The 20,117-nt window shown below is 47.7% G+C and overlaps 1 protein-coding gene across 1 annotated transcript in view; it reads right to left on the minus strand.

Annotated features, from left to right (window-relative positions):
- LOC134910767 (uncharacterized) overlaps positions 1–20,117 on the minus strand; it is a 98,143-nt gene that overhangs the window by 31,980 nt on the left and 46,046 nt on the right. The window contains exons 5-6 of the mRNA XM_063919150.1: positions 10,656–11,045; positions 9,228–9,509 (exon numbers count right to left, since the gene is read on the minus strand). Coding sequence (XP_063775220.1) covers positions 9,228–9,509; positions 10,656–11,045 — 672 coding nt within the window. The remainder of the gene's footprint in view (positions 1–9,227; positions 9,510–10,655; positions 11,046–20,117) is intronic.

Consider the following 20,117-nt stretch of genomic DNA (forward strand, 5'->3'; position numbering starts at 1 on the left):
GACCCTGCATCGACTTCAGGGAATTGAACCATATCACGATTAAAAACTCATACCCACTGCCTCTCATTTCGATCTTGTTTGACCAGCTTCGTACTGCCACCATTTTTTCTAAGATTGACCTACGCGGTGCGTACAATCTAATCCGAATAAGAGAGGGGGATGAATGGAAGACTGCCTTTAATACCCACTCAGGGCATTATGAATATTTGGTGATGCCTTTTGGGCTCTGTAATGCCCCGGCAGTCTTCCAGGATTTCATGAATGATGTGCTCAGGGAATATTTGGATAGATTCTTAGTTGTATACTTAGATGACATCCTAATCTTCTCCCATTCCCTGGAGGAACATCGGAAGCATGTACGCTTAGTCCTCCAGAAACTCAGAGACCACCGGCTTGGGGCGAAGCTGGAGAAGTGCGAATTTGAAGTTCAGCAAATCGCATTTCTAGGATATATTATCTCCCCAGAAGGTTTCCAAATGGAGGGTTCCAAGGTACAGGCAGTCCTGGATTGGGTGCAGCCCACTAGTTTGAAGGCGCTTTAGCGTTTTCTGGGCTTTGCGAATTTTTATAGACGATTTATCGCTGGATTTTCGTCTATAGTGGCGCCCTTGGTGGCACTCACTAAGAAAGGGGCGGATGTTGCTCACTGGTCTTGTGAGGCTAAAGCGGCTTTTGCCCGTCTCAAAAGGGCATTTGTTTCGGCCAAGGTGCTGCGACACCCAGATCCAGAGCGTCCTTTTGTGGTGGAGGTGGATGCCTCTGAGATGGGTATTGGGGCAGTGCTTTCTCAGATGGGAGTGTCTGATAATCGCCTTCATCCCTGTGCTTACTTTTCCCGTAAATTTTCGCCTGCCGAGATGAATTATGACGTGGGTAACCGGGAATTGTTGGCTATTAAGGATGCACTCGAGGAGTGGAGACACTGGCTTGAGGGGGCTAAGTTTGTGGTCTCAATTCTCACTGACCATAAGAATCTGGCATATTTAGAGTCAGCGAAGCGTCTCAATGCCAGGCAGGCACGATGGGCTTTGTTTTTTGCTCGCTTTAATTTTTTGATAACATATCGCCCTGGGTCAAAAAACATCAAGGCTGATGCGCTCTCGCAGAGTTTTGCTCCAATCCAGGAGACCACCGAGGAGCCGTTGCCCATTGTTTCCCCATCATGTATTAAAGTGGGCATTACCCAGGACCTCTTATCATTAGTCCTTAGAGCACAGGAGCAGGCTCCTCCAGACCTTCCGGTAGGTCTTTTGTTTGTGCCTCCTAGGTTAAGACAGCGAGTGTTCCTGGAATTCCATGCCAAGAAGTCTGCAGGTCACCCGGGTATTGCCAGAACTCGGGAGTTGCTATCTAGGGCGGTGTGGTGGCCCTCGGTGGCTAAGGATGTGGATCAGTGGGTTCGGGCATGTGACATCTGTGCCCGAAATAAGACTCCTAGAGGGGTTCCTGTTGGCCCATTACATCCACTCTCTATCCCATCTAAGCCATGGACCCACATTTCAATGGATTTTGAGGTGGACTTGCCCAAATCCTCGGGGATGACAGCCATCTGGGTTTTCGTTGACAGGTTTTCGAAGATGGCGCACTTCGTTCCAGTGGTTGGGCTGCCATCGGCCAGACGCCTGTCTGAATTATTTATGCTGCATGTTGTGCGTCTCCACGGGTTGCCACTTGATGTGGTCTCTGACCGCGGATCCCAGTTTGTGGCCAAATTCTGGAGGGCATTTTGTTCCGATCTCCAGATTTCTGTCAGCTTGTCGTCGGGCTACCATCCGCAGTCTAATGGGCAGACTGAAAGGGTGAACCAGTCCTTGGAGCAGTTCCTCAGGTGTTATGTCTCCAAGTGTCAGACTGACTGGGTTGCTCATCTGTCCATGGCGGAGTTTGCCTATAACAACGCGGCTCACTCTGCTACAGGGATCTCTCCCTTTCTTTGTGTGTATGGGCATCATCCTAAGGCCAATTCTTTTGACCCCCTGGACTCCACGCCTGGTGGTTCCTCTGTGGTTTCGGTCCTTAGAGGTATTTGGCAGAAAGTGAAGAAAGCCCTTGTGTCTGTGTCATTAGTGACCAAAACGGTTTTTGATAAGCGGAAAAGACCCTGCAGCTTCAAATTAGGAGACTTCGTCTGGTTGTCTACCAAGAATTTGAAGTTGAGACAGCCATCTCATAAGTTAGGCCCCCGGTTCATCGGCCCTTATAAGATCACCAGGGTTATCAATCCGGTGGCATTTCAGTTAGATCTGCCCCGTTCTTTGGGTATCAATAAAACATTTCATTGTTCCCTTTTAAAACGGGCGATTAGTAATCCTTCTTCCAGTGGAAGACCTTCCCCTCTTCTGATACGTGGCCAGAGGGAGTTTGTTGTTGAAAGGATTCTTGACTCCAAGGTGATTCGGGGTCGGCTGTCATTTTTGGTGCACTGGAAGGGGTATGGCCCGGAGGAGCGGTCGTGGGTGCGCAGTTGTGATCTTCATGCCCCCAGACTGATACGCTCTTTCTTCTCGCAGTTCCCCGATAAACCCGGTGGTAGGGGTTCTTTGACCCCTCGTCAGAGGGGGGGTACTGTTAGGGTCTCCTGCCCTGTGCTGCCACGTCGTCATGGCAACCGGGAGACAAGTGCTAGCGGAGTGACCTGAGCGCAGCTGATACTCCGGTTCGGGTCTTTTGCTGTGCAGTGGTTATAGGCTCTGTGCATGGCAGGGGATCCGGTGCTGGTTTTTGTGCTCACAGTCTGTGAGGTCTGAGTGGGGCGTGGACAGCACCTGCTTTATAAGGCCTCTTCTCAGGGTAAGCAGATGCTGCTGAATCTTTGTTGGTTAGTCAGTTTCTGAAAGTTAGCCAGTACTGTGTAGCTTTGTATTTGTTTGTTGCTTACTGCAATTAGGCCTGGGGATTTGGTATTACACTCTGCCAATCCAGACCTAGCAGTAAGACTGGAGTCAGTCGTTTAGCTTGCTGGGGTTCTGTTACTACTCTGTGAACTTAGCAAGTTTGCGGCTGTATTCTAAGACTTGCCTGTCTAATCCTGTCTCACTGTGCTAGGTGTCAGGGGTCAGTTTAGTGGCAGTAAGCTGAACCTGTGCACTGCAAGTGAGAATTAGGATTGTGGAGACTCTCCTTGTGTCTATCATTCCATCTCTGACCAAGGAGTTTACTGCCACACCCGTTGGTAACCCTTTAGGGTTTTGCTGTTGCCCTTAGCAACAGCATTTCGGGTTCTCTACGTATTAAAACACAACATCTTGCTTTTCCCATCTGAGCAGTTCTAATACAAGGGAGATACCCAGTTCCTTAGCCTCTGGGCTTCTCTGTTCACTTTGTGTGTATTTTGTTACCCTATCACCTTCTGTGTACGTTATGTCATATTCCCCAGTCTGTCTGTAAGTCCATTTGTTTTGCATAACAGTTCAAACACCAGTACATTCCTGCAGGCACTGGAGTGCATAACAGTCCTGACACCAGTACTTTCCTGCAGGCACTGGTGTGCATAACATATTCAGCAGCCTAATACTCCTGTTGAAATTTTGTGGGAATATGGAGCATACCCCTCAAAATACGTTGCAACAGGTGGTCGATCAGGTGCAGGTCCTGACTCGACAATTTAATGAGATGTCCATTAAAATGAACACCCCGCAGGCCGCTAGCGAAGCTCCCGCAGCAGCAGCGGCAAGTTCAGGGGTTAAGGAGCCGAAAGTAAATCTCCCGGATCATTTTTCTGGAGATCGCTCGCAGTTCTTTTGTTTCAAGGAGAGCTGTAAGCTATATTTCAGGCTTAGGCCCCAGTCTTCTGGGTCGGAGATTCAGCGGGTGGGCATGGTGATTTCCTTGCTACAAGGAGACCCACAGGTCTGGGCATATGGGTTACAGCCTGACTGTCCATCGCTTAAAAGTGTTGATGCTTTTTTTACTGCACTGGGCATTTTGTATGATGGCCCTGACAAGATGGCTTCAGCCGAGGCTCAGATTACAGTTCTTAAGCAAGGGCGACGGCCAGCTGAGGTTTATAGTACGGAGTTTCAGAGGTTGGCTCATGATACCCAGTGGAAAGACCCAGCCTTGAGAAACCAGTACCGAAGGGGCCTTTCTGACCAGATAAAGGACCAACTGGTACAATATCCCTGGCCTGATAGCTTAGATCTGCTCATGCAGTTATCCATCCGGGTGGATAGACGGCTGAGAGAGCGTAGGCTTGAAAGGGAGACCGCAGTTTCCTTTTTTCCCAAGGGAACCTCAGACTCTGAGGAATATTCCAAGGAGCCTATGCAGATTGGGGCTACCCGCCTCTCCTCGCGTGAGAAGACGCGGAGGAGACAGCAGGGTTTGTGTTTGTACTGTGGGAATAAAGGTCATGTTGTAGTATCATGCCCAGAAAAACCAGAAAACTTCAGGGCCTGAGGGTGATGGGAAATATCCTGTCAGGCCAGAAGTCAGAATTTCCTAAAAAGATTTTTCTCATTCCGGTGACTTTGGAGATCCTCGGTCAAACTGTCAAGACTGAGGCCTTTGTTGACAGTGGGGCCGAAGGGGTTTTCATGGACCGTCAATTCGCCCTGGAACACTCTGTTCCCTCAGTACTTTTGGCATCAGAGATTGAGATCTGTGGGTTAAACGGGGAACCATTGTCCCAGGGTAAAATTACCTCCTGCACCAGCCAAATTCCTTTGTTTATTGGAGCCACACACTCTGAGAAATTGTCTTTTTATGTGACTGTCTGTTCTTTTGCCCCATTGGTTTTGGGGTTACCCTGGTTAAGGGCCCATAACCCTCAATTTGACTGGGTCTCTGGGGAGATTCTTAGTTGGGGTAGTGATTGTTTCAGGAGTTGCTTGAGCCTTCCAGTCAGGCTCTCGCAGCTAAGTTTGCCAGGATTGCCAGAATGTTATGCAGATTTTGCGGATGTGTTCTCCAAAAAAGTTGCGGAGGTACTACCTCCCCATCGCCCCTATGACTGTGCCATTGATTTGTTGCCGGATGCTAAGATTCCCAAGAGCAGGTTGTACTCCCTGTCACGTCCTGAGACTCAGGCTATGGCAGAGTACATTCAGGAGAACTTGGCTAAGGGATTTATCAGACCCTCACAGTCCCCAGTTGGGTCGGGGTTCTTTTTCGTGGGTAAAAAGGACTGTTCGTTGCGACCCTGCATCGACTTCAGGGAATTGAACCGTATCACGATTAAAAACTCGTACCCACTGCCTCTCATTTCGGTTTTGTTTGACCAGCTTCGTACTGCCACCATTTTTTCTAAGATTGACCTACGCGGTGCTTACAATCTAATCCGAATAAGAGAGGGGGATGAATGGAAGACTGCCTTTAATACCCACTCAGGGCATTATGAATATTTGGTGATGCCTTTTGGGCTCTCTAATGCCCCGGCAGTCTTCCAGGAATTCATGAACGATGTGCTCAGGGAATATTTGGATAGATTCTTAGTTGTTTATCTAGATGACATCCTAATCTTCTCTCATTCCCTGGAGGAACATCGGAAGCATGTACGCTTAGTCCTCCAGAAACTCAGAGACCACCAGCTTGGGGCGTAGCTGGAGAAGTGCGAGTTTGAAGTCCAGCAAATCGCATTTCTAGGGTATATTATCTCCTCAGAAGGTTTCCAAATGGAGGGTTCTAAGGTACAGGCTGTCCTGGATTGGGTGCTGCCCACTAGTTTGAAGGCGCTTCAGCGTTTTCTGGGCTTTGCGAATTTTTAGAGACGGTTTATTGCTGGATTTTCATCTAGAGTGGCCCCCTTGGTGGCACTCACTAAGAAAGGGGCGGATGTTGCTCACTGGTCTTGTGAGGCCAAAGCAGCCTTTGCCCGTCTCAAAAGGGCATTTGTCTCGGCCAAGGTGCTGCGACACCCAGATCCAGAGCGTCCTTTTGTGGTAGAAGTGGATGCCTCTGAGATAGGTATTGGGGCAGTGCTCTCTCAGATGGGGGTGTCTGATAATCGCCTTCATCGCTGTGCTTACTTTTCCCGTAAATTTTCGTCTGCCGAGATGAATTATGATGTGGGTAACCGAGAATTGTTGGCTATAAAGGATGCACTCGGGGAGTGGAGACACTGGCTTGAGGGGGCTAAGTTTGTGGTCTCAATTCTCACCGACCATAAGAATCTGGCATATTTAGAGTCAGCGAAGCGGCTCAATGCCAGGCAGGCACGATGGGCTTTGTTTTTTGTTCGCTTTAATTTTTTGATAACATATCGCCCTGGGTCAAAAGACATCAAGGCTGATGCGCTCTCGCAGAGTTTTGCTCCAGTTCAAGAGACCACCGAGGAGCCATTGCCCATTGTGTCCCCATCATGTATTAAAGTGGGCATTACCCAAGACCTCTTGTCATTAGTCCTTAGAGCACAGGAGCAGGCTCCTCCAGACCTTCCGGTAGGTCTCTTGTTTGTGCCTCCTAGGTTAAGACAGCGAGTGTTCCTGGAATTTCATGCCAAGAGGTCGGCAGGGCATCCGGGTATTGCCAGAACTCGGGAGTTGCTGTCTAGGGCGGTGTGGTGGCCCTCGGTGGCTAGGGATGTGGATCAGTGGGTTCGGGCATGTGACGTTTGTGCCCGAAATAAAACTCCTAGAGGGGTTCCTGTCGGCCCATTACATCCACTCTCTATTCCGTCTAAGCCATGGACCCACATTTCCATGGATTTTGTGGTGGACTTGCCCAAATCCTCGGGGATGACAGCCATCTGGGTTGTCGTTGACAGGTTTTCGAAGATGGCGCATTTCGTTCCACTGGTTGGGTTGCCATCGGCCAGACGCCTGTCTGAGTTATTTATGCAGCATGTTGTGCGCCTCCACGGGTTGCCACTTGATGTGGTCTCTGACCGTGGATCCCTGTTTGTGGCCAAATTCTGGAGGGCATTTTGTTCTGATCTCCAGATTTCTGTGAGCTTGTCGTCAGGCTACCATCCACAGTCTAATGGGCAGACTGAGAGGGTGAACCAGTCCTTGGAGCAGTTCCTCAGGTGTTATGTCTCCAAGTGTCATACTGACTGGGTTGCTCATCTGTCCATGGCGGAGTTTGCCTATAACAACGCGGCTCACTCTGCTACAGGGATCTCTCCCTTCCTTTGTGTGTATGGGCATCATCCTAAGGCCAATTCTTTTGACCCCCTGGATTCCACGTCTGGTGGTTCCTCTGTTGTTTCGGTCCTTAGGGCTATTTGGAGGAAAGTGAAGAAAGCCCTTGTGTCTGTGTCATTAGTGACCAAAAGGGTTTTTGATAAGCGGAGAAGACCCTGCAGCTTCAAATTAGGAGACTTCGTCTGGTTGTCCACCAAGAATTTGAAGTTGAGACAGCCATCTCATAAGTTTGGCCCCCGGTTCATCGGCCCTTATTAGATCACCAGGGTTATCAATCCGGTGGCATTTCAGTTAGATCTGCCCCGTTCATTGGGTATCAATAAAACATTTCATTGTTCCCTTTTAAAACTGGCGGTTAGTAATCCTTCTTCCAGTGGAAGACCTTCTCCTCTTCTGATACGGGGTCAGAGGGAGTTTGTGGTTGAAAGGGTTCTTGACTCCAAGATGGTTTGGGGTCGGCTGTCATTTTTGGTACACTGGAAGGGGTATGGCCCGGAGGAGCGGTCGTGGGTGCGCAGTTGTGATCTTCATGCCCCCAGACTGATACGCTCTTTCTTCTCGCAGTTCCCCGATAAACCTGGTGGTAGGGGTTCTTTGACCTCTCGTCAGAGGGGGGGTACTGTTAGGATCTCCTGCTCTGTGCTGCCACGTCGCCATGGCAAACGGGAGGCAAGTGTTAGCGAAGTAACCTGAGCGCAGCTGATACTCCGGTCCGGGTTTTTACTGTGTAGTGGTTACAGGCTCTGTGCACGGCAGGGAATCCGGCGCTGGTTTTGTGCTCACAGTCTGTGAGGTCTGAGTGGGGCGTGGACAGCACCTGCTATATAAACCATCCTCTCAGGCTAGACAAATGCTGCTGAATCTTTGTTTGTTAGTCAGTTCCAGAGAGTTAGCTAGTACTGTGTGACTTAGTATTTACTTGTTGCTTACTGCGAATAGGCCTTGGGATTCGGTACTTCATTCTGCCAATCCGGACCTAGCAGTAAGACTGGAGTCAGTTGTTTGACCTGCTGGGGTTCTTTTGCTTTTCTGTGAACCCAGCAGGTTTGCGGCTGTACTCTCAGACCTGCTTGCTTAATCCTCCCTCACTGTGCAGGGCGTCCAGGTGTCAGTTTAGAGGCAGTAAGCTGAACCTGTGCCCTGCAAGTGGGGGTTAGGATTGTGGATACTCTCCTTGTGTCTATATTTCTATCTCTGACCAAGGAGTTTATTCCCACACCCGTTGGTAACCCTTTGGGGTTTTTTCTGTTGCTCTTAGCAACATCATTTCAGGTGCTCCACATGTTAAATCACTACACATCGCTTCATTGTCCGCTCTATTCCATCTGAGCATTCCTGACACTAGGGAGACACCCAATTCCTGAGCCTTTGGGCTTCTCCGTTCACTTTGTGTTTATTAGTTATTCCATCACCTCCTGTGTATGTTATGTTATACTGTCTGTGAGTTCGTTTGCTTCGATTCCCTCTCTGTTCATACACCGTTATACTCCTGTTAGCACTGGTGTGCGTAACACTTTGATTTTCTTTATATGGAAGGTGTGTGGGCACTTCCCTCCCTTATCCAGGGTGATTACATAATTGAATGGTATGTTGCTCTTTACCACTGTATATGGTTCATCCCAGGTAGTTAGCAGTTTGTTTCTCTGTGCTGGGATAAACACCATGTCCTTTTGCACTGGATTCAACTTGTGGTCTTGAGCGTGGGCATCGTACCATTCCCTTTGTTTCTCTTGTGATGCTCTTTTTTTAACTGTAGCAATCTTCTCATCCGGTTCTGCATGTTCTCTACATATTGTAAATGGGCTGCTGGTGTTCTTGAAAAGTTCTCTCCCAACTCTCTTTTACCCACACTTTCCGGCCGTACAAAGGTTCAAATGGGGCAAATACAATAGATGCCTGCGGTACTTGCCGATAAGCAAATAGAAGCTGTTGCAAGGTTCTATTCCAGTTCCTCCCCTCGGACTGTACGTAAGATTGTAGGAGTCTTTTCAGAGTTCCAGTGAATCATTCACAGAGTTCATTAGTCTATGGATGATAAGGGGTGGTCCGAAGAAGCCGAACCCCCCACTTTTCCCACATGGTTTGCATTAGTTCACCTTGGAATTGGGGCACTTAATCTGTGATGACTTCCAGTGGATATCCGACCTGACTGAATATGTCCGTCAGTGCTTGCACAACATGTTCCATGTCAATGGATGACAGGGCCATTGCCTCAGGGTAACATGTAGTAAAGTTCACCAGTGTTAACATGTACTTCTTGCCTGAATGACTGGAAATAGTTAATGGTCCAACACGGGCAAAGGACTCCCCTATGATAAGTAATGGGTACAGAAAAGCTTTCCGTTGGGGCTTCCCCAGTCTCTGGCAGGTATCACAGGTGTCCTGATACTGCTTAACGTCTCTAGAAATCCATGACCAGAAGAATTTCTGCAACAGTTGGGCCAATGTTTTACAGGTGCCAAAATGGCTGGCTGCAGGGATGTCATGGGCAGGAGCAAGTAAGTGGCTCTATATTATGTAGGTACCACCAACTGTTTAGTAGGGGTGTGGCATGTGTGACCGGTGGTAAAAAGACTAGCGTGCCATACACCTACGCCAGTATCCCAACAGTGGTATGCCGGCAAGGTTGGGGTTAGTGCACCAAGTCTCTTGCGGATGTGCTTTGCTCGCCACGCTGCGCTCGCCGTGCTGTGGTCACTACTCATTCTATTCCCAGTCTATGGGTGTCATGGACACCCACGAGTGGGAATAGTCCCTATTGGTCAGCATGCAGAACATCTGGGTTGTGAGGGTGCAGGATGTAGGGGGAGGTATTGTGACCAGTCACATAACTACATCCCATTTAGTAGGTATGACTTCTTTCCGTCTGGGCTGAGGAATGACCACTCGGTGCAGTAATTCCTCTTCCCACACTATCTTGCTTCCATCGGCTGTTTCCAACCCCAAGTCAGCTACGCTCCACAATTTACTCAGGAAAGAGGCCAATCCGTTGGGCCTGTTGGAACTTACTCTGGTCCACCTACACCAAGTCTACCTCTAAAGTACTGGACAACAGACTGTAATCACTCACTGTTGTCTGGGTAGTCTGGTTCTTTTCCACATCTGTCGCCTGGGTCATCGCTCTTTAACTTTGGATTCTGGTCACCACCTGGACGAAGCATGTCATCAGTCCTTGTCCCAGATCATTTCTGAGGATGACCTTGGCTGGTAGCACCTTGAGTACTCTGACCTCCACGATTCCTTAATCAGTTCCCCAGTCCAGATGTGTCTTGGCAATGGGGATATTAGCATTTTGTCTCTTGGCAGTGGCAATTTGTACATACTGTCCAGGAATCACCTGGGAGGCAGGAATCATCTTTGTCTCAATTAATTTGAGTGAGGCCCCAGAATCTCGTAGGCCCTGTACCTGCTAACTATCCACCATCACAGTCTTTAAGTGCCCTCACATACTATATTCCAGGGAGTGGCCTTCTCCTCCCATATAACCAAGTCCACAATATACACCCCATCCATCATCCCATCCATAAATGACTGGACATCGTCCTCACCATATTCCTATGTTGGGTAACATACCTCAGAGACTGGAGTCAGTCTAGACCCAGGGTATGGACTTCTTGTCCGTTGACAGTACCTAAACAAGTGCCCTGGTTGATTGCAATGGTAACACGTTTGAGTTTCTAGGTTAGCCACTCTTAATCTGGTTGGCTGATAGGTGATGTTTTTGATAGGGTCTCCTTTATTACTATCTTTGACCTGCAGATCTTTGTCATGGAGCTTCTCCACTCGTGGGGTTCTTGTACCACCTGCTGCACTGAAGACTCTCCATTGTGGATGATTGGCTATATATTCATCAGTCCATTCCGCAGCTTGCTCAGGTGTACTGGGCTTCCCATCTGCACCCCACTCCCATACCTCTGTTGTCATCTTAATCATTAGCTGTTCTACCACAATTAGGTTGATGATCTGCTCCACAGTGGAGGCCTGTCTTCCTTTATATCATTTACCACAGGCTTGCCATAGCTGACTAGCAAACTCTTGGCAAGAAGCAGCCCCACCATTAGTCAGTGTCCTGAATTTGAGACTATAAGATTCTGCAGTGATCTGGAATTTATTTAGCAATGCCTTCTTTATACAGGAGTAGACTCCACATTCCTGGGGAGTTAGGACCCGGGAGGCTTCCAAAGTCCTGCCAGTGACACTTTGCCCAAAGTACTTTGGCCAGTTTGCTCTATTCTATGCAACCTCATGAGATTTTCAAAGATCTGGAGGTGAGTGTTGATTAGAGATGAGCGCCTGAAATTTTTCGGGTTTTGTGTTTTGGTTTTGGGTTCGGTTCCGCGGCCGTGTTTTGGGTTCGAACGCGTTTTGGCAAAACCTCACCGAATTATTTTTGTCGGATTCGGGTGTGTTTTGGATTCGGGTGTTTTTTTCCAAAAACACTAAAAAACAGCTTAAATCATAGAATTTGGGGGTCATTTTGATCCCAAAGTATTATTAACCTCAAAAACCATAATTTACACTCATTTTCAGTCTATTCTGAATACCTCACACCTCACAATATTATTTTTAGTCCTAAAATTTGCACCGAGGTCGCTGTGTGAGTAAGATAAGCGACCCTAGTGGCCGACACAAACACCGGGCCCATCTAGGAGTGGCACTGCAGTGTCACGCAGGATGTCCCTTCCAAAAAACCCTCCCCAAACAGCACATGACGCAAAGAAAAAAAGAGGCGCAATGAGGTAGCTGTGTGAGTAAGATTAGCGACCCTAGTGGCCGACACAAACACCGGGCCCATCTAGGAGTGGCACTGCAGTGTCACGCAGGATGGCCCTTCCAAAAAACCCTCCCCAAACAGCACATGACGCAAAGAAAAAAAGAGGCGCAATGAGGTAGCTGACTGTGTGAGTAAGATTAGCGACCCTAGTGGCCGACACAAACACCGGGCACATCTAGGAGTGGCACTGCAGTGTCACGCAGGATGTCCCTTCCAAAAAACCCTCCCCAAACAGCACATGACGCAAAGAAAAAAAGAGGCGCAATGAGGTAGCTGTGTGAGTAAGATTAGCGACCCTAGTGGCCGACACAAACACCGGGCACATCTAGGAGTGGCACTGCAGTGTCACGCAGGATGTCCCTTCCAAAAAACCCTCCCCAAACAGCACATGACGCAAAGAAAAAAAGAGGCGCAATGAGGTAGCTGTGTGAGTAAGATTAGCGACCCTAGTGGCCGACACAAACACCGGGCCCATCTAGGAGTGGCACTGCAGTGTCACGCAGGATGTCCCTTCCAAAAAACCCTCCCCAATCAGCACATGATGCAAAGAAAAAGAAAAGAAAAAAGAGGTGCAAGATGGAATTATCCTTGGGCCCTCCCACCCACCCTTATGTTGTATAAACAAAACAGGACATGCACACTTTAACCAACCCATCATTTCAGTGACAGGGTCTGCCACACGACTGTGACTGATATGACGGGTTGGTTTGGACCCCCCCAAAAAAAGAAGCAATTAATCTCTCCTTGCACAAACTGGCTCTACAGAGGCAAGATGTCCACCTCATCTTCACCCTCCGATATATCACCGTGTACATCCCCCTCCTCACAGATTATCAATTCGTCCCCACTGGAATCCACCATCTCAGCTCCCTGTGTACTTTGTGGAGGCAATTGCTGCTGGTCAATGTCTCCGCGGAGGAATTGATTATAATTCATTTTAATGAACATCATCTTCTCCACATTTTCTGGATGTAACCTCGTACGCCGATTGCTGACAAGGTGAGCGGCGGCACTAAACACTCTTTCGGAGTACACACTTGTGGGAGGGCAACTTAGGTAGAATAAAGCCAGTTTGTGCAAGGGCCTCCAAATTGCCTCTTTTTCCTGCCAGTATAAGTACGGACTGTGTGACGTGCCTACTTGGATGCGGTCACTCATATAATCCTCCACCATTCTATCAATGTTGAGAGAATCATATGCAGTGACAGTAGACGACATGTCCGTAATCGTTGTCAGGTCCTTCAGTCCGGACCAGATGTCAGCATCAGCAGTCGCTCCAGACTGCCCTGCATCACCGCCAGCGGGTGGGCTCGGAATTCTGAGCCTTTTCCTCGCACCCCCAGTTGCGGGAGAATGTGAAGGAGGAGATGTTGACAGGTCGCGTTCCGCTTGACTTGACAATTTTGTCACCAGCAGGTCTTTCAACCCCAGCAGACCTGTGTCTGCCGGAAAGAGAGATCCAAGGTAGGCTTTAAATCTAGGATCGAGCACGGTGGCCAAAATGTAGTGCTCTGATTTCAACAGATTGACCACCCGTGAATCCTTGTTAAGCGAATTAAGGGCTGCATCCACAAGTCCCACATGCCTAGCGGAATCGCTCCGTGTTAGCTCCTCCTTCAATGCCTCCAGCTTCTTCTGCAAAAGCCTGATGAGGGGAATGACCTGACTCAGGCTGGCAGTGTCTGAACTGACTTCACGTGTGGCAAGTTCAAAGGGCATCAGAACCTTGCACAACGTTGAAATCATTCTCCACTGCACTTGAGACAGGTGCATTCCACCTACTATATCGTGCTCAATTGTATAGGCTTGAATGGCCTTTTGCTGCTCCTCCAACCTCTGAAGCATATAGAGGGTTGAATTCCACCTCGTTACCACTTCTTGCTTCAGATGATGGCAGGGCAGGTTCAGTAGTTTTTGGTGGTGCTCCAGTTTTCTGTACGTGGTGCCTGTACGCCGAAAGTGTCCCGCAATTCTTCTGGCCACCGACAGCATCTCTTGCACGCCCCTGTCGTTTTTTAAAAAATTCTGCACCACCAAATTCAAGGTATGTGCAAAACATGGGACGTGCTGGAATTGGCCCAGATTTAATGCACACACAATATTGCTGGCGTTGTCCGATGCCACAAATCCACAGGAGAGTCCAATTGGGGTAAGCCATTCCGCGATGATCTTCCTCAGTTGCCGTAAGAGGTTTTCAGCTGTGTGCGTATTCTGGAAAGCGGTGATACAAAGCGTAGCCTGCCTAGGAAAGAGTTGGCGTTTGCGAGATGCTGCTACTGGTGCCGCCGCTGCTGTTCTTGCGGCGGGAGTCCATACATCTACCCAGTGGGCTGTCACAGTCATATAGTCCTGACCCTGCCCTGCTCCACTTGTCCACATGTCCGTGGTTAAGTGGACATTGGGTACAGCTGCATTTTTTAGGACACTGGTGACTCTTTTTCTGAGGTCTGTGTACATTTTCGGTATCGCCTGCCTAGAGAAATGGAACCTAGATGGTATTTGGTACCGGGGACACAGTACCTCCAACAAGTCTCTAGTTGGCTCTGCAGTAATGATGGATACCGGAACCACATTTCTCACCACCCAGGATGCCAAGGCCTCAGTTATCCGCTTTGCAGTAGGATGACTGCTGTGATATTTCATCTTCCTCGCAAAGGACTGTTGAACAGTCAATTGCTTACTGGAAGTAGTACAAGTGGGCTTACGACTTCCCCTCTGGGATGACCATCGACTCCCAGCGGCAACAACAGCAGCGCCAGCAGCAGTAGGCGTTACACGCAAGGATGCATCGGAGGAATCCCAGGCAGGAGAGGACTCGTCAGACTTGCCAGTGACATGGCCTGCAGGACTATTGGCATTCCTGGGGAAGGAGGAAATTGACACTGAGGGAGTTGGTGGGGTGGTTTGCGTGAGCTTGGTTACAAGAGGAAGGGATTTACTGGTCAGTGGACTGCTTCCGCTGTCACCCAAAGTTTTTGAACTTGTCACTGACTTATTATGAATGCGCTGCAGGTGACGTATAAGGGAGGATGTTCCGAGGTGGTTAACGTCCTTACCCCTACTTATTACAGCTTGACAAATTGAACACACGGCTTGACACCTGTTGTCCGCATTTCTGGTGAAATACCTCCACACCGAAGAGCTGATTTTTTTGGTATTTTCACCTGGCATGTCAACGGCCATATTCCTCCCACGGACAACAGGTGTCTCCCCGGGTGCCTGACTTAAACAAACCACCTCACCATCAGAATCCTCCTGGTCAATTTCCTCCCCAGCGCCAGCAACACCCATATCCTCCTCATCCTGGTGTACTTCAACACTGACATCTTCAATCTGACTATCAGGAACTGGACTGCGGGTGCTCCTTCCAGCACTTGCAGGGGGCGTGCAAATGGTGGAAGGCGCATGCTCTTCACGTCCAGTGTTGGGAAGGTCAGGCATCGCAACCGACACAATTGGACTCTCCTTGTGGATTTGGGATTTCAAAGAACGCACAGTTCTTTGCGGTGCTTTTGCCAGCTTGAGTCTTTTCAGTTTTCTAGCGAGAGGCTGAGTGCTTCCATCCTCATGTGAAGCTGAACCACTAGCCATGAACATAGGCCAGGGCCTCAGCCGTTCCTTGCCACTCCGTGTGGTAAATGGCATATTGGCAAGTTTACGCTTCTCCTCCGACAATTTTATTTTAGGTTTTGGAGTCCTTTTTTTTCTGATATTTGGTGTTTTGGATTTGACATGCTCTGTACTATGACATTGGGCATCGGCCTTGGCAGACGACGTTGCTGGCATTTCATCGTCTCGGCCATGACTAGTGGCAGCAGCTTCAGCACGAGGTGGAAGTGGATCTTGATCTTTCCCTAATTTTGGAACCTCAACTTTTTTGTTCTCCATATTTTATAGGCAGAACTAAAAGGCACCTCAGGTAAACAATGGAGATGGATGGATTGGATACTAGTATACAATTATGGACGGACTGCCACGGTTAGGTGGTATAAAAAAACCACGGTTAGGTGGTATATAATACAATTATGGATGGACGGACTGCCTGCCGAGTGCCGACACAGAGGTAGCCACAGCCGTGAACTACCGCACTGTACACTGGTTGATAAAGAGATAGTAGTATACTCGTAACAACTAGTATGACGACGGTATAAAGAATGAAAAAAAAACCACGGTTAGGTGGTATATATTATAATACAATTATGGTTGGACGGACTGCCTGCCGAGTGCCGACACAGAGGTAGCCACAGCCGTGAACTACCGCACTGTACACTGGTTGATAAAGAGATAGTAGTATACTCGTAACAACTAGTATGACGACGGTATAAAGAATGAAAAAAAAAACACGGTTCGGTGGTATATATTATAATACAATTATGGTTGGACGGACTGCCTGCCGAGTGCCGACACAGAGGTAGCCACAGCCGTGAACTACCGCACTGTACACTGGTTGATAAAGAGATAGTAGTATACTCGTAACAACTAGTATGACGACGGTATAAAGAATGAAAAAAAAACCACGGTTAGGTGGTATATAATACAATTATGGTTGGACGGACTGCCTGCCGAGTGCCGACACAGAGGTAGCCACAGCCGTGAACTACCGCACTGTACACTGGTTGATAAAGAGATAGTAGTATACTCGTAACAACTAGTATGACGACGGTATAAAGAATGAAAAAAAAACCACGGTTAGGTGGTATTTATTATAATACAATTATGGTTGGACGGACTGCCTGCCGAGTGCCGACACAGAGGTAGCCACAGCCGTGAACTACCGCACTGTACACTGGTTGATAAAGAGATAGTAGTATACTCGTAACAACTAGTATGACGACGGTATAAAGAATGAAAAAAAAACCACGGTTAGGTGGTATATATTATAATACAATTATGGATGGACGGACTGCCTGCCGAGTGCCGACACAGAGGTAGCCACAGCCGTGAACTACCGCACTGTACACTGGTTGATAAAGAGATAGTAGTATACTCGTAACAACTAGTATGACGACGGTATAAAGAATGAAAAAAAAACCACGGTTAGGTGGTATATAATACAATTATGGTTGGACGGACTGCCTGCCGAGTGCCGACACAGAGGTAGCCACAGCCGTGAACTACCGCACTGTACACTGGTTGATAAAGAGATAGTAGTATACTCGTAACAACTAGTATGACGACGGTATAAAGAATGAAAAAAAAACCACGGTTAGGTGGTATATATTATAATACAATTATGGATGGACGGACTGCCTGCCGAGTGGCGACACAGAGGTAGCCACAGCCGTGAACTACCGCACTGTACTGTGTCTGCTGCTAATATAGACTGGTTGATAAAGAGATAGTATACAATACTACTAATATACTGGTGGTCAGGCACTGGTCACCACTAGTCACACTGGCAGTGGCACTCCTGCAGCAAAAGTGTGCACTGTTTAATTTTAATATAATATTATTTATCATGTACTCCTGGCTCCTGCTATAACAACCTGCAGTGCTCCCCAGTCTCCCCCACAATTATAAGCTTTATATACAATACATTGATGTGCAGCACACTGGGCTGAGCAGTGCACACAGACTGAGTCACTGTGTGACTGTGTATCGTTTTTTTCAGGCAGAGAACGGATATATTAAATAAAACAAACAACTGCACTGTCTCTGGTGGTCACTGGTCACTGTGGTCGTCAGTCACTAAACTCTGTCTGCACTCTCTTCTAATCTACAGTATCACAGCAATCTCTCTCTCTCTCTCTCTTCTAAATCTAATCTAAATGGAGAGGACGCCAGCCACGTCCTCTCCCTATCAATCTCAATGCACGTGTGAAAATGGCGGCGACGCGCGGCTCCTTATATAGAATCCGAGTCTCGCGAGAATCCGACAGCGTCATGATGACGTTCGGGCGCGCTCGGGTTAACCGAGCAAGGCGGGAAGATCCGAGTCGCTCGGACCCGTGAAAAAAAAAGTGAAGTTCGTGCGGGTTCGGATTCAAAGAAACCGAACCCGCTCATCTCTAGTGTTGATGTCTGTTTCATTCTTCCGAAATGTTGGAACATCCTTAAATGTCAAGCATTGCTTCTCTTGTTCAAAACTTTTAGGTGACTCCTGAATTCCAGTGCCAGTAGGAATTTGTATTACTAGTATAGCTTGGATTACTCCAGCCCTCTCCTGTGGGATTGCACCTTTGCCTAGCACCTTCAGTCCGCTTTGCAGTAGTGCGGGAGTGGCAGTTGTTGACTCTCATAACTTACTGGATGAAGTGCCACCACTGCCTGTTGGTCCCTCTTCATCATCACTCAGGGGGTCGGGCTCCTCTGGGCAGGGTTGGACTGGCCCACAGGTCCACATAGTGAAATTCCCGGTGGGCCCAATGGTCTGGGCTCCCACCTGCACCTCTATGGATCAGGTTCCAGACTGTGCATTTGAATTATACATTATACATATATTACCTTATACTGCACAAGACTTTGGTGTATTTTCTACAGTGCATTGCTATTTTTAATCTGGTACATTATAATGCATATACAAACAGTATTTAGTATATTTATTTATCAATGGATCAAGACCATGCACTCTCTAATTGTTAGCCAAGCCTCTATAGTGACTGGCCACATCCCTATATATGGGCCCCTACCACTCCTTTTTGCCAGTGGGCCCTTCTTTCCCCAGTCCATCACTGCCTCTGGGTGCACCCGATCCCACTCCAACAACCGCAGTACCAGAGTTCTAGGGTCTCAGTCCGATTATTAAGTAATTCCCTTCATCCTCCAAAATCCTTGCAGGTGAGGTTTCTGAGATGTATGGTATAACTTCTACTGCTCTGTCATTGCATTTTCCCCTTAACCGCTGGCCACAACTCCTGGCTGACTCTCTATGCTGATATTCTCTGGTGTGTGCTTTGCTTATACTCGCTCACCTAGAATCGCTAAAGGAACTCTGTGATATCCCACCACTGCTGCCAAAATGTGAGGATAGTGGGTGACCTGGGTATCATGGGGTTCAGGGATCACACAGTGGAGCGTTTTACAATGAAAGCAAGGTGATCTTTATTTAGAGAGACCCAGAAATCCAGTGAACAGACAGCAGGATTATACTAATTAAGTCCACTCAGAGTTCAGCAAAGTCCTTACAAGCAATGACAGCTGTAGCAGGGCACACAGAGTGGCTGGTCACTGATGACACTGAGAGGGGATGACACCCCAACCTCCAGTGAGTCTAGCTGTGCACCATCACTTCCCCATAACAGTCTCTTTATCCCGGCAACTTCCTGACTCCCACAATTCCCCCTTGCAGGTTATTTCTATTTCCTCCTATCTGATTGGTGGATCGTATTGTTAGTCTTTTCAGAGGGGAAGGAGGAGGCTTGTCTAGAAGAAACACTCCCTTGCTCTCTGCTTCTGGCAGACTTCCTGTGTGTGATTACTGCAAACTGAGGGCTTCATTTTAAGAAACACATAACTCAAAAGGGTTAACTCTTTCCTTTCTACCATGAGGGCAAATCCTACATGTCCCTTGCCATTGCCTACTCACAAATACAGCTACTGCTCCTACTTCTATTACTTCTACTATTACTACCACTACTGCAACTACTAATATTGTTGCTGCTACTACTACTGATACTACAGATACTGCTACCACTATTACTACTGCTATTATTTCTACTATTATTACTGTTGCTGCTACCACTACTACTGATGCCGCTACCACTACTAATACTAATACTAGTACTACTTCTACTATTACTACTACTGCTGCTACTACTACTACTACTACTACTACTACTACTACTACTGCTAATACTGCTATTACTACTACTACTACTGCTACTACTACTGCTAATACTGCTATTACTACTACTACTACTACTACTACTACTACTACTACTACTACTACTACTATTACTACTGCTATTACTACTGCTATTACTACTACTACTACTGCTGCTACTACTGCTAATACTGCTATTACTACTACTGCTACTACTACTACTACTGCTAATACTGCTATTACTACTACTACTACTACTACTACTACTACTACTACTACTATTACTACTGCTATTACTACTGCTATTACTACTACTACTACTGCTGCTACTACTACTACTACTACTACTACTGCTACTACAGATACTGCTACCACTATTACTACTGCTATTATTTCTATTATTATTACTGTTGCTGCTACTACTACTACTGATGCCGCTACCACTACTAATACTAATACTAGTACTACTTCTACTATTACTACTACTGCTGCTACTACT

This window comes from Pseudophryne corroboree, chromosome 4 (assembly GCF_028390025.1).
Source record: "Pseudophryne corroboree isolate aPseCor3 chromosome 4, aPseCor3.hap2, whole genome shotgun sequence".
Taxonomy (NCBI): domain Eukaryota; kingdom Metazoa; phylum Chordata; class Amphibia; order Anura; family Myobatrachidae; genus Pseudophryne; species Pseudophryne corroboree.